The 15503-nt window shown below is 44.4% G+C and overlaps 1 protein-coding gene across 2 annotated transcripts in view; it reads left to right on the top strand.

Annotated features, from left to right (window-relative positions):
• GABRA3 (gamma-aminobutyric acid type A receptor subunit alpha3) overlaps positions 1–15503 on the top strand; it is a 231767-nt gene that overhangs the window by 26017 nt on the left and 190247 nt on the right. Inside the window, exons 1-2 of one of the 2 annotated variants that reach the window (XM_072124877.1) lie at positions 6706–6757; positions 6973–7081. In XM_072124877.1, coding sequence (XP_071980978.1) covers positions 6730–6757; positions 6973–7081 — 137 coding nt within the window. In that variant the 5' untranslated portion in view covers positions 6706–6729. Of the gene's footprint in view, positions 1–6705; positions 6758–6972; positions 7082–15503 lie in introns of those variants that run through there. The other variant, XM_072124878.1, reaches the window with a different exon arrangement.

Genomic DNA, 15503 nt, shown 5'->3' with positions numbered 1-15503 from the left:
ACCTCATCATAGGAGCCAATCAGATAAGTCTGACATAAAAAAGTGATGGTCACTTGTTTATGATTCGGTTTATGATCTGGTATGGTATGACATGGTTTATGATCCCTCATAAACCCATGGCGATGCTGGGTTACAATGTTATGGACAAATCCAGTGCTCAAGGAATCTTTACATATTAAAAGTAATGGCCTATCTATTAAGGTACATAGTTCATGTTTTACCTCAGGGTTTATGCCATCTGGGCCTAGTGATTTGTCTATTTTGTGGTTTTAAGGCGGCGCTGTACCTCTTCCTGAGTTAAACTGTTGACATTCAAAAGAGAATTTACAATCATTCCTCATCGTGTCATCCGCCAGAGGATTTTTCTGGGTAAAGACAGTTGAGAAGGCAACATTCAGTAGATTGGCCCTTTTCTCATCTCCCTCCACCATGTTCCTAATTGTCATGGGTGGTCCCGCGACCAACATCGCGGGCTCACCCGTGCCGCCCTGCCCCCGCATCTCACCTGTCCCGGCTCCTGGCTCGCTCCCCTCCGCTGTGCGCGTCCCCGCCTGCTAGGGCGCGCGCGCGGCACCTTCTCCAGATTTAAAGGGCCAGCGCCCCATTAATTGGCGCTGGCCATATTGCCCAATTCTTCATGAGCCTGCCTCTTCCTGTAACCCTTGCCGGATCTTTGTGCCTCATAGCCTTAGAGAAAGCTTCCAAGTGATTATTCCTGCGTTCCTGTGTATTCCTGCGTGTTCCCGCTCCTGAGTCCTGTGTTACCCAAGTTCCTCCATGTTGCTGTGTTCCGTGTGCCTGTGTTCCCGCTCCCACCTGCCTGGACCTCCCGTTGCTGACCTTGGACTTGACGTTGCATCTCTGCCGCTTGGGCTCCGGTCCCAGGTGTCGGCTAGTTCCATCTCCCGCGGTGGTCCAGAGGATCCACTGATCCTGACAGTAAGATCCGGCCATGGATCCCGCCGAGGTTCCACCTCCCACTCAGCCAGACCTCGCTACCATAGTGATCCACCAGTCCCGGCAGATTACTGCACAACGGAATCAACTAGAGCAAGTCATCGCCATGCTGCAACAGCTGCTAGCCACACAGCATCAGCAACAGTCTCCTGAGGTGGCCGCTGCGACTCCTGCTACCCCGGCTTATCTTCCTGCTGCTGAACCCAGGCTACGTCTCTCTTTGCCCGGCAAGTATGATGGGGATTCCAAGATGTGCAGGGGCTTCATCACCCAGTGCTCCCTGCACATAGAACTTATGCAGTCGCAATTTTCCACAGAGCGGTCCAAGGTGGCATTTGTCCTCAGCCTCCTTTCCGGGAAGGCCCTGGCCTGGGCTACTCCTCTTTGGGACAGGGATGACCTGGTTGTCGCTACCCTCTCGGAATTTCTGGCAGAGTTCCGGTCAGTCTTCGACGAACCGGCACAAGCTTCCTCTGCGGAGTCTGCATTATTGAACCTGCGCCAGGGCAACTCATCTGTGGGAGAGTACACAGTTCAGTTCCGCACCCTGGCTTCCGAACTTGCCTGGAACGATGCGGCCCTCATTGTTACCTTCAAGAAAGGACTTTCTGCGCAGGTCAAGGACGCGCTGGCAGCGCGGGACCTGCCGTCAACTCTGAGTGGTCTTATCACCCTGGCCACTCGAATTGATGTGCGGTTTAAGGAGCGCGCTGAGGAACTACGCTCCGAGTAACCCCAAGGCCGTGTTAGACGTCTTCCTCGCCTGGCACCTGTATTCCAAAAGCGGCTTCAGCCCCCGGCTGAATCTTCTGCTGATGAACCTATGCAGGTGGACCGAGTCCGGCTTTCTCTACAAGAGCGTTCCAGGCGACGTCAGGAGAACCTGTGCATGTATTGTGCCAGCCCAGGGCACTTTGTCGGGGCTTGTCCTGTCCGCCCCCAACGTCCGGGAAACGTCAGCACCTAGGCTTCTCGGGAGAAGCGTCCCTAGGTGTGAATAAAGCTTCTCGACGCTTGACTCTCCTCAGCGTTGGCACTGGCACCCAGATCCAAGTTTCTGCCTTCCTGGATTCGGGCTCTACAGCGAACTTTGTGGATGCTGTCCTGGTCTCCCAGCATCACTTCCCGGTGGTTCGTCTCAGGAAGCCATTGTCCATTGCCTTGGTCAGTGGCCAGATTCTCTCCGTGCCCATCCGGTTTCGCACGGAACCCCTGCTCCTGCAAGTTGGAGCATTACATAGAGAAAGACTGTCCTTTTTTGTGCTGCCCCAGTGCACTTCCACTCTCCTGCTGGGCCTCCCCTGGTTGCAACATCATGCCCCTGTTCTGGACTTGTCTTCTGGGGAGATTCTCCGCTGGGGTCCGGATTGTTCATCACAATGTATGAAGGTTCTACATCCGCTCCCTGTCGGGACTTCTACCTTGTCTCCTAAGCCTTTGGGGGGGCTTCCCGCTCCGTACCAGGATGTGTTCTCCAAGAAACAAGCTGAGACCCTTCCTCCACATCGTCCCTACGATTGCCCCATCGACCTGCTGCCTGGATGTTCTCCTCCTCGGGGTCGGGTGTACCCGATCTCGGTACCTGAAACAGCCGCCATGTCCGAGTATGTCCAGAAGAATCTGCAAAGAGGCTTCATTCGTAAATCCACCTCTCCGGCAGGCTCCGGCTTCTTTTTTGTCACCAAGAAAGATGGCTCTCTCCGCCCCTGTATTGACTATCGCGGTCTTAACAAAGTCACCGTTAAGAATCGCTATCCTCTGCCGCTGATCACGGAGCTGTTTGATCGTCTACGGGGTGCGAGAGTCTTTACCAAGCTGGATCTTCGTGGGGCCTACAATCTTATCCGCATCAGGAGGGGCGACGAGTGGAAGACCGCCTTTAACACCCGTGATGGGCATTTTGAATATTTAGTTATGCCTTTCGGACTCTGTAATGCGCCAGCCGTTTTCCAAGAGTTTGTCAACGATATCTTCAGGGACTTATTGTACCACTGTGTGGTGGTTTACCTGGATGACATCCTTGTGTATTCTGCTGACCTCGAGTCCCACCATTCCCATGTACGGCAAGTGCTCAGCCGCCTCAGGGCCAACCATCTCTACGCCAAACTGGACAAGTGCCTGTTTCATCAAAAAAGCCTTCCATTTCTCGGCTACATTATTTCCGATAAAGGCTTGCAGATGGATCCTGACAAGTTATCTGCGGTTCTTCAGTGGCCACGCCCAGTGGGACTGCGGGCTATTCAAAGATTCCTGGGCTTCGCAAATTATTATAGACAATTCATTCCTCACTTCTCGACTCTGGTAGCTCCAATGGTGGCGCTAACGAAGAAAGGTGTCAATTCTCGTGCCTGGCCCCCAGTGGCTGATGAGGCCTTCACGAGACTAAAGTCTGCTTTTTCTTCTGCATCTGTCCTTACCAGACCAGATACCGAGAAGCCATTTTTTGTGGAGGTTGATGCCTCCTCCGTAGGAGCTGGAGCGGTCCTTACTCAGAAGGGGCCTAGGGGCCGAACTCTATCCTGCGGCTTCTTCTCCAAAATTTTCTCCCCCGCAGAGAGGAATTATTCTATTGGAGATTGTGAGCTTCTGGCCATCAAGCTTGCCTTGGAGGAGTGGCGTCATCTGTTGGAGAGAGCCAGATTTCCAGTCAGCATCTACACTGACCACAAGAACCTCCAATACCTACAGTCGGCTCAGCGGTTGAACCCGCGTCAAGCCCGGTGGTCTCTCTTCTTTTCCCGTTTTGACTTCCAAATCCATTTTCATCCTGCCGAGAAAAACATCAAGGCTGACGCCTTGTCCCGTGCTTCGGATGTTATGGGGGAGGACTGTGCCCCGAGATACATCGTTCCTCCTGAGAGACTTGTGCTGGCAACGCCGGTGGACCTCCGGCAATTACCTCCCGGCAAGACTTATGTGCGACCTGGACTTCGAAAGAGGGTTCTGACCTGGGGACATTCTTCTCGTGTGGCTGGGCACCCTGGGGTGCATCTCTCTGTGGCCCTAATTTCCCGATTCTATTGGTGGCCTGATTTGGTCAAGGACATTCGGGATTTTGTGCGGTCCTGTACCTCTTGTGCTCGTAATAAGCCCTAACGACAAAAAACAGCTGGTCTTCTGTTGCTGTTACCCGTGCCTACCTGCCCGTGGTCTCACGTGGCTATGGACTTTATTACAGATCTGTCACCATCATCTGGCAATACCGTTATCTGGGTGGTAACCGACCGTTTTTCCAAAATGTCTCATTTTGTTCCTCTGCCAGGCCTGCCGTCTGCTCCACACCTTGCCAGACAGTTCTTCACCCACATCTTTCGCCTACATGGACTTCCGTTGCACATTAGTCTCGGACCAAGGGGTCCAGTTTGTCTCCCGCTTCTGGCGATCCCTGTGTAATCAACTGCAGATAAAACTGGACTTCTCTTCTGTGTACCATCCTCAGTCTAATGGACAGGTTGAAAGAGTTAACCAGACTTTGGGCTGTTACCTGCGTCACTTGGTCTCTGCCCGTCAGGACAACTGGTCCACTTTGCTACCTTGGGCAGAGTTCTCATATAACTCCCTGGATTCGGAGTCTGCTGGTGCATCACCCTTCTATGTTCTATATGGAAGACATCCACATCCACCCCTACCTCTCTCCGTGTCTGCTGATGTTCCTGCTGTGGAAGAGTTGGTAACGGACCTTAAAGCTATTTGGGAACACACTCGTCAGTCCCTGCTTCGGGCGTCTGCCCGCACCAAGACTCAGGCCGATAAAAAACGCAGGTCTCCTCCCGTCTTCTCTCCAGGGGATAAAGTGTGGCTGTCTTCAAAATATGTCCGGTTGAAGATTCCCAGCTACATGCTTGGCCCTAGTTATCTGGGTCCATTTGAGGTGCTGAAGCGTATTAACCCTGTGGCCTATAAGCTGCGCCTTTCTCCCACCATGCGCATCCCGAACTCCTTTCATGTCTCCCTGCTCAAGCCTGTCATCTTGAATCGCTTCTCCCAGCAAGATCCTCCTCCTACTCCAGTGGCGGACTCTACCAACACCTATGAGGTAAAAGAGATCTTGCACATGAAGACGGTGAGGGGGAAGTGGTTCTTCTTGGTTGACTGGAGGGGGTTCGGGCCTGAAGAAAGGTCGTGGGAGCCAGAGGACAACATATTGTGTAATCTTCTGCAGAGGTTCCTCCAGCCTAGGAGGAGGTGGAGGCCGAAGGGGGGGGGTACTGTCACGGGTGGTCCTGTGACAGCGCGCCGCCAGCGCATCTCACCCGTCCTGGCTCCTGGCTCGCTCCCCTCCGCTGTGCGCGCGTCCCCGACTGCTAGAGCGCGCGCGCGGCACCTTCTCCAAATTTAAAGGGCCAGCACGCCATTAATTGGCGCTGGCCATATTGCCCAATTCTTCATAAGCCTGCCTCTTCCTGTAACCCTTGCCGGATCTTTGTGCCTCATAGCCTTAGAGAAAGCTTCCAAGTGATTATTCCTGCGTTCCTGTGTATTCCTGCATTCCTGCGTGTTCCCGCTCCTGAGTCCTGTGTTACCCAAGTTCCTCCGTGTTGTGTTCCGTGTGCCTGTGTTCCCGCTCCCACCTGCCCGGACCTCCCGTTGCTGACCTTGGACTTGACGTTGCATCTCTGCCGCCTGCCCTGACCCTGTCTGGACCTGACTACGAGACTGTCATCCGCTAAGGTACCTCAACCTCGGCTGCCACGGCTGGCTGGTCGCACCTGTGGAACGACCTAGTGGTATCCTGCCGCAGCAAGTCCCAGGTGTTGGCTAGTTCCATCTCCCGCGGTGGTCCAGAGGATCCACTGATCCTGACACTAATGTTATTCCCTAGAGGGCCCACAATCCTTTTTTCGTTTTTTGTTATCAGTTATATACTTCAGTCTCTATTTTTGCTACCTTTATCTTTTTTTTTTACAGAATTTATTTTACCCTCTATAATCCTGTAACGCCTTTGCATTTTCTTAGTCAATCCACTTTGTACATTCCCTTCCACAATCCAGAGAGAACATCTTCTTTCTGGCATATTTGGAAAGATTTATCAAACTGTTTGAGTCAGCTTTTTGTCATAATTTGTGCCAAAATGTCTTGGGCCACATTTATCAAGGTTTTTTTTTGAGACACTTTAAAATTTATTAAGACTAGGCACATTGGGAAGATCAATCTGTCTATGCCAGAAAACTGAAGTAATTTGCAATTGATTGCTGTCATTCATCAAGAAGCTTCATTATGTGGCAGTACTAATGTAAAGTGTTTGTCCGATTTATTTTCATCCACCTATCCCCACAGTGTCCACCATCCACATCCTTTACCTTTGTACTCTTCTCATGTAATTTATCTTACCACCCTATTTCATCTTGTTCTTCTGTGAAGCAGAGAATACCCTCTCAACAATCACTTAGGGCGCGTTCACACGTTCCGCTATCGTCGCGTTTATAACGCGACGCTAGCACACAGTGGGCGGGGCTCGGGCCGATCGCATATGCGTTTCCCGGGAAACGCATGCGATTAATAACCCCATCGCATGTGTTTCTCTGGAAACGCATATGCGATCGCCCCAAACTCCGCCCCCTGTGCGCTAGCGTCGCGTTATGAACGCGGCGCTAGCGGAACGTGTGAACCATCAACAGGACGCTTCATTATTTAGTTCCTGTGGATAAAAACTAGTGCATGGTCATGTGATGTCACACAGGTGCTTGACTCGTTAATATCTCAGAGTAATCAAAGCTGTGTGATTTAACAAGACATGCACCTGTGTGACACCACATGACCAGGGGCTGGTGAATGACAGCAAGCAGAGATCTAGAAAACTGTGAGGAATTCATGCAGAAAACATATTTAAAAATTGTATCATTTTTAATTACACAAACATAATCAATTATTTCCTAATAGCAACCCCTTTAATACTGACTTAATAAGCTAAAACCTACACCGTTTATATTTTTTAATTGGTATTTATTTCCCTTATAAAAAATTGCAAAAAAGCATGGAAACAAGACAAAAATGTATTTTTCTTTTACTCTCCAGGTATAGCAGACAGCCCCCTCATGGCACGGGGGCAGGAAGAGACATCTTTACTGTCATTAGTTGCACTAGGATTCCTTCTGCAGATGTGCATTCTGCCACCAGGAAGAGGGTAAGACAAACAGATCTGGCTGCATGCAAAGTCTGAGTGGTGAGGTGTGCAGTAAATTACAATTTTTCAAATAAAACCTAATTTTAAAGTATTACTCTTATAGCAGACAGAAGATGTCATGCTGTGATTTTTCTAAGAACATTTTCTATATGCAACTGTATGTAATATGGCATCACATCTCTCATTAGATGAAAGTTTTGTGGTCATTGTCAGTAATTTATGTGGGGTCTGGGAAAACTAGAAGCAGTTATGGAAGATGTCTTCCAGGCCAGGACTGAGCTGATGTAAAAGCGGTAACAAACTCTCTATCCACTCTGACCAAAAGTGATGCTCTCTGGATGCAGTATTTTTTCGGTACTTTAATCACTGGCTGCAATTATCCTTAGGCCCTAGCAAAATGTTACTATGGGTGTGTGACATCAGAGTCCTACCCCAGATGTCACACAGTGTCCTACAGATCATTGCAGCTTGGGGCTAGAGTAGCCGCATGTACAGAGCTTCACTGGGAAGACGCAACTTTATCAAAGGTGTCTGCAGTTAACCTCTATTTTTACTCCTTGTTCGCAACCCAAAAATCAATGCTTGCAGGGACCAAAAAATTTTGTCTATAGCTACACTTACATATACATGTCATGACTTACATATAACTTCAACCAAAAAGAAATAAATAGAAACTATCCTCTACGTAACCCGATTACTGCCTCTATAAATGGAATATAGATGTGTTCAAAAAGGTGTTTAAATACTTTTACTACTACACATTGGGCTCATTTACCAAGGGTCGCACATTACACTTTCCTTGTACTGTTTGTCTTTTTCGGGGATTGCACGGCTTGGACAAGTGTTTAACAGGTGTCTGTGCTGGGATTGTGTCGCACGCGATCATTTTTTGGCGCAGTTGCGCTGGCTTACATGTAACACAAATTGGGGGGCGTGCCGTCAGACGATCCGACTGATTCTGACTGAAAATACGCCAGCTCACCCTCGAGGTGTACTTCGAGTCAGTAATCCTCCCGGTGCACGGACCACCGTGTAAGCCTTCCACGGAGCAGCAAGTATAGCATCCAGGAACAAATCCAGCACTTTCACGGGAGATGCAGATAAAATCAATGATTCTTTATTTCCAAGCTTTAAAATCCATAATACAGCAAAGTGAAACGGCACACATCAGACCTTCACGTTTCGTCATACTGACTTAGTTATGGTCTAGTGAAAACAGAGACACACCTCACCTATTTCAACCCTATGTTCCACACCTGTGAAATCAGGAAAAAAATCATGTGATGCAAAATGTTAACAGGCACGCAGGATGTTGACTGCACGCAAACAAATGCTATAGAATGCCTGTTACTCTGTTTCACAGATAGTGGAAGATGTAATATACATATAGTACTTTAAAAATAGTATATACAAGTAATTTATTTTAAAAAAAAATATACGTGAACATACATGTGGAACGCATACCAAAAATGCTCAGAGCACAATAAGGGTAAACTTGAACCTGAAACTTAGCAGAATATACTATTGTGTTAGACTGCAGGGTTATTTGTATATAAATCAATCCAATGATCAATTACATTCCATCCTCATAGGAGTATACTATGGTGGTATCGTGAATATTCTTATTTGTAAACAAATCTGTAAACAATCCGCAAACAACTTGTAAACAATGAGGCCAGTCTGAACACAGACAGAAAGAATATGATAGCGAGCATTTTTGATGCAAGCATGGAAACGGGTTTACAGTCTCAGGAAGTTTATATAGAGATAAATATATGGGAACGTTTGTTGGAGAAGGAGGCTAGAATTGGATGGGATTACAAAACTTTAACCTCCTATATTGCAAAGAAAATTATACCGAGAGGATTAAGGATTAAAAAGTTTCCCACAACGGTGTACTCGGAGTCCTTTCAAGAAGCATGGAATGCAATTTTAAGTGAATGTTCGATAAAGTTAATGGAATTAATCACGTCACATGAAAAAGACATGTTATTGGAAATAAAAAAAGACATTGACACTGCCAAAAATCAAATTAAAGATATCCTCATCCAAAATGACTTTGACAAAATGGAGATGGAATTAAAAGCAAAAATGACAGCGATGGAACAGAAAATCATGGAGATTTAAAAGAAAAAAATCCAGAGGGATTTAACACGTTAGCGACGCTAGACGATAAAGATCGTCTTTTTCCGTGGGTACTTCACGCAAAAAGACGATCTATATCGTCATACATTGAAACTGTCACCATGTGCATGACGACAGCTATCAACGACAGCGGATCGTCACGGACATCGGGCCAGGGACCTATCACAGCTGTTCCTGCCCGACGATCACTGTGATTGGTCAGGGGATCCAGCCTGACCAATCACTGTTAAAGAGAGAGGGGAGAGCTGGTTTCCGGGTCTGATTCTGTCATATTTCGTGACAGAAGTGACAGGATCACAGCCGTGAACCGAAACTCTGTCCCCTCAGTGTGTGGAAAGTGCCCCCTCACAAACAAATACCCCCCAAAACCCAATCAGACCCCCTCCAAACCCCTGTTCCTCATCTTTACTCAGTGTGACAGCCGGAGCTGTCATTTTTTTTTTTTTTTTTTGTGATCAGGGCTAGTGATCAGGGATAGTGATTAGGGCTAGTTATTAGGGACAGTGAGTAGGGCCAGTGACTAGGGCCAGTGAGTAGGGACAGCGAGTAGGGCTAGTAATTAGGGATAGCGGTTAGGGATATATACTGTATACACAAAAGCAGTATATAAAATCATACGTTATTACATATACTTACACCTACACAGACCTTCAGCGTTTGTATCCCTTCCTGCGCTGACATTTCAGTTACTGTTTCTTGTTTTATCATAAAATTTAAAAAATATATAAAAAAAATACTAAAAAACTAAAAAAAAATACTGAAAAAATATAGTTTCTGGTTTTATAGATATAGTATCAGTTTAGTACTGTAGGGGTACATTATTACATATACTTACACCTACACAGATCTTCAGCGTTTATATCCATTCCTGCACTGACGTTTCAGTTAGTTTTTTGTTTTATCATAAAATAAAAAAACCTATTAAAAAAATAGTAAAAAAAAAATACAAAAAAATATATAGTTTCTAGTTTTAGATAAGATAAGATAATCCTTTATTAGTCTCACAGTGGGGAAATTCAGAGCGTTACAGCAGCAGAGAGGGTACAGAGAGTGAAGTACAAACTATGACAACAATAATATTAGGGATAAATGAACAAAAAGAAAAGGGGGATAAAAAGACAAAAAAGAGACAAGCAATGATCGGCAGTTTGATGTTTAGTCTGTGGATGGGACCTGCAGGGACTGGTTAGGTGGGGGCGCAGGTTACTTCTGTTTGGACCTTGTTTGTTGAACAGCCTGATGGCAGCGGGGAGGATATAGTATCAGTTTAGTACTGTAGGGGTACATTATTACATATACTTACACCTACACAGATCTTCAGCGTTTATATCCCTTCCTGCACTGACGTTTCAGTTAGTTTTTTGTTTTATCATAAAATAAAAAAACCTATTAAAAATACTAAAAAACTAAAAAAATACAAAAAAATATCTAGTTTCTAGTTTTATAGATATAGTATCAGTTTAGTACTGTAGGGGTACATTATTACATATACTTTCACCTACACAGATCTTCAGCGTTTGTATCCCTTCCTGCGCTGACGTTTCAGTTAGTTTTTTGTTTTACCATAAAACTATAAAAAAAAATACAAAAAAATATAGTTTCTATAATGACTAAACGGGTGTATTCTGCAGATGAGGCCTATGCCTTCATGTGTTCAGATACAGACACTGCAAGTGATGAAGAACACTTTCTAATGTACACCTCTAGTGACAGTGATGAGCCCTCACAAAGGCGCAGTAGGCAGAGTGAAGAGCAGTCAAGTGACCCAGGTTGGGAGCCCCCAAATATGTTTTCTCCCCAAATTCCAGCATTCAGTTCCAACCCAGGAATAAATATTAATACAGATGGGTACAAGGAACTTGATTTTTAAAAAAAAAATTTTTAGAGGAATTTGTAGACCTAATGGTTACACAGACAAATCTGTATGCAGAACAGTTTCTGGCCGGTCACCCCACATCTTATTATGCTAGAAGCCAGAGTTGGCACCCCACTAATGCCACAGAATGAAAAAAATTCTGGGGGCTCTGTCTTAATATGGGACTTGTTAAAAAGCCTAGCATCCGGTCATATTGGTCCAGTGACGTTTTATACCACACACCAATGTACAGGGCTGTAATGACAAGACCACGTTTTGAGGCGCTGTTAAAATTTCTGCATTACAGTGATAATAGTCCGTGTCCTGCTGCTGGTGACCATGCCCAAGAACGATTGTACAAAATTAGGCCAGTAGTGACTCATTTTAATGAGAAATTTATGGAAGTTTACACCCCACAAAAAAACGTAGCCATCGACGAGTCACTTGTACTTTTTAGAGGTAGGCTTAAATTTCGGCAATATCTGCCAAGCAAAAGAGCTGGGTACGGAATCAAAGTTTACAAGCTCTGTGAAAGTGAAAGCGGATACACCTACAAATTCCATATCTTTGAGGGAAAGGACTCCCAGATCTGTCCACCTGAGTGCCCCCCTGTCCTAACCACAAGTGGTAAAATTGTATGGGATCTTTATTCCCCCTAATGGGTAAAGGCTATCACCTTTACATAGATAATTTCTATACAAGTGTCCCTCTCTTTCAGTGCCTCCTTGAAAAAGGAACAGTGGCCTGCGGAACAATAAGGAGGAATCAAAGAGGCCTCCCAAAAAATCTGGTGGACCTTAAATTGAGACGGGGTGAAAGCAAGTCCTTGTGTCAGAGTAACATCATGCTGACAAAATATAAGGACAAGAGAGATGTGTTTGTCCTCACATCTATCCATGCAGATTACAGCACCCCTGTCTCTGTTAGAGGAGCCAATGCCACAGTCCACAAGCCAGTTTGCATACAGGAGTACAGCCAACATATGGGAGGGGTTGATCTAGCCGATCAAATGCTACAGCTATATAATGCGATTCGCAAGTCCCGCACTTGGTACAAAAAGGGTGCAGAGCATTTAGTGCAAACTGCATTGTATAATTCCTTTATCATTTACCACAAGACCCGCCAACAAGTAACCTACTTGGCATACCAAGAACAAGTAATAAAGCAATTACTGTTCCCAGAGGGTGAAGAGGGTGCGAGCACATCCCATACTAGTCACGGCAGCAGAATTGTGCCAGGACAACATTTCCCACCTGAGATCCCCCCCACAGAAAAGAAAAGACGGCCATACAAAAAATGCTGTGTGTGTTACAAGAAGGGAACACGCAAAGATACCGGTTATCAGTGCGACACTTGCCCAGATAAGCCAGGGTTGTGCATCAAAGACTGTTTCCGCGCTTACCATACTTCCCTGGAATATTCATTTTATTGTTATTTTGTCATTTTTGTTATTTTTACATGATCCTGAACAAACATGCCCAAAATTTCATTGCAATGTTGGCCATTTACAAAGTGATATTATACCTAAAATTTAAAACCACATTTCATTTCATTATACCCCTAGATGAATACAGAAGGAACAAGTGTTCTTCACAACATGTGCAAATAGATTTTGCCTGGATTTAATTTTACTGGCGCCAAAAACTTTCATTATACCCCTAGATGAATAATTTCTGCTTTCTGGGTGTTGTTTGCAATAAGGTTCACTTATGGTGGTGTTGCATTATTCTGTTAGCTCAAATCTACTATAAGTGTGGAATGGGGCCTATAAGTCACTATTGCTTTATCCTGGAAACCTTTAAGGGTTTCGTTTCCAAAATGGGGTCACTTGTTGGGGTTTTTAACTGTTTCCATTCCCAAAAATCTTTGTAAATGAAAGGTGTGACATAAAACTTTCAGGAAAATTTACTCACTCATAACCAAATGGTGCTCGTTGGCCTTCTGTGCCCTGCTATATGCCCTAAAAGCAGTTTACACCCACATGTGGGGTATTTATGTGATCAGGAGGAATTGTGCAATAAAATGGGGTGTGTGCTTTTTCCTACAACCCATTGTAAATTTGTACATTTTAGGAATAAATTAATATATTAGTGAAAAAAATTATTTTTCAAAATTTGACTTCCATATTATTTTAATTTTTGTGAAACACAGAGGGGGTAGAAAAGGCCATTGTACCCCTTAATAAATTCCTTCAGGGGTGTAGTTTCCAAAATGAGGTCACTTGTTGGGGTTTTTAAATGTTCCTATTCCCCAGAGTCTTTGTAAATGAATGATGGTGGCCTAAAACAGTTTCAGGAAAATCTACCCACTCATAACCAAATGGTGCTCGCTCTGTTCTATGCCCTGCTATATGACCTAAAAGCAGTTTACACCCACATGTGGGGTATTTCCGTGCTCAGGAGGAATTGTGCAATAAAATGGGGTGTGTGTTTTTTCCTAAATTTGTACATTTTAGGCCTAAATTAATATATTAGTGAAAAAAATTATTTTTCAAAATTTTACTTCTATTTCTCTTTAATTCCTTTGAAACACCGAAAGGGTTAAAAAAAACTTTCTAAAAGTGCTTTTGAAAAGCTGGATGGGAGCATTTCTGAAAATGAAGTAATTTGTGATGGTTTTTTAAAAACCTCTTTTAAAAAGCTCTTTCTTAATTGCAATAGTCCATAAACATGGTTTCCAAATTGTCCTATAAATTGCTGTTACTATTGTAAGTCTGCTAACATCCTAGAAAAATTTAAGAATGTTTACAAAGTTATTACAATATAACGCAGGGCTATGGTAAATGCTATTTATTAAGTAATTTGGATGGTAAGATTGTCTGTCTGAAAAAAAAAATGGTAAATTAGAAAAATTGCAGATTTTTTTGATTTTTTGCTACATTTCCCCTTTTTTAATAAAAAACACCTAAAAATAACTAACATCTACCACTGACATAAAGCACAGTGTGTCAAGAAAAAACTTTCTCAAAATAACATAGATAAGTTAATGTGTTCTGAAGTTATTATCCAACAAAATGATACATGTCAGGTCTGAAAAATAGGCTTATGTCCTGAAGGCCATTTTAGGCTGTGTCCTTAAGGTGTTAATGGACTACAAACATAATGAAGTCTATTCATGGAGACGCAAGGATCATACCTTTAAAAATGATAACACCCCAAAGTCAATCCTGAAGAAAAGATATATAAAACGCAATAAAAACCAAGGGGAAGTGCCTGTGAGTTTTTCAGAGGCGGAGGAAACGCACAACAGTTCATCATCATGTGTTTCAGATGATGCATCTGATTCAGGGCGCGTTCACACGTTGCGTTTTGGTCGCGTTTTCATTGCGTTTGAAACGCATTTACAACAGCTGATGAGAGGTGATTTGCCTAATTACATTACTGTTTACGTTTGTAAACGCAATGTTAACGCATGCGTTAACAAAACGCATGTGTTAACGCATGCGTTAACATCACGTTTACGATGCGTTTTGTAAACGGAAGCGTTAACAGTGATGTAATTAGGCAAATCACCTCTCCTCAGCTGTTGTATATGCGTTTCAAACGCAATGAAAACGCGACCAAAACGCAACGTGTGAACGCGCCCTCAAGGGACAAATTGAATGCAACAACAACAAAGAATTGCTCAAAAAACGCATGGCTTGAAAGACAAGAAGTAGACTTTCCCATTATCAATTTTTCGGGATACATCATAAGTGATAATTTGAACTCCGCTCTAAGTAAAGGTTTGGGTTTCTCCCCCTCTTATGATTTTAATTTGTATAATACCATTTTAGATGTAAACAAATTCATTAGAAATGTTACAGTTCGTAAACATTTTCTAGATACATCCACTGTTGATACAAGCAATTCCCATGTTTGGCCGCGGTCACACGTAGTGCACAGGGGGAGGTCCTTGGCCCGAACGCACATGCGTTTCCAGGAAAACGCATACGATTGTTAAGCCAATGGCATGCGTTTCCCTGGAAACGCATGTGCGTTCGGGCCGAGGACCTCCCCCTGTGCGCTAGCGTCGCGTTATGAACGGACGTCTAGCGGTACGTGTGACCGCGGCCTTTCTGTTCAGAATTCATCGGATAGTTACACACAGGAGGACCAATGCATAGAGAATATAGAGTTCATAGATCAATGTGGTATTTTATTGCTTAAAGAATTACAATGTGAATCAATGGGGATTAATGATAAACTGACCTTTCAAGACACATAATCCTTCCTTTTATCCCACTTCGTCTAGAAGTGTAGTAATGGATACAGTCCAGGATTTAGTTGAGAAGGACCTCACTAAGCTTAAATTAAGTTGTAAAACTAATCAAAACAAACACAAACTAACTAGAGCAGAGTCCAAAGCACTTAAGGAATTGAAAGATAACAAAAATTTGATAGTTCGCTCTGCGGACAAGGAGGTCCATTGTACTTTTAGATT

This window comes from Engystomops pustulosus, chromosome 9 (assembly GCF_040894005.1).
Source record: "Engystomops pustulosus chromosome 9, aEngPut4.maternal, whole genome shotgun sequence".
In the NCBI taxonomy this organism is placed as follows: domain Eukaryota; kingdom Metazoa; phylum Chordata; class Amphibia; order Anura; family Leptodactylidae; genus Engystomops; species Engystomops pustulosus.
The sequence above is the reverse complement of the archived record's forward strand: the minus strand, read 5'-3'. Positions and strand labels throughout refer to the sequence as shown.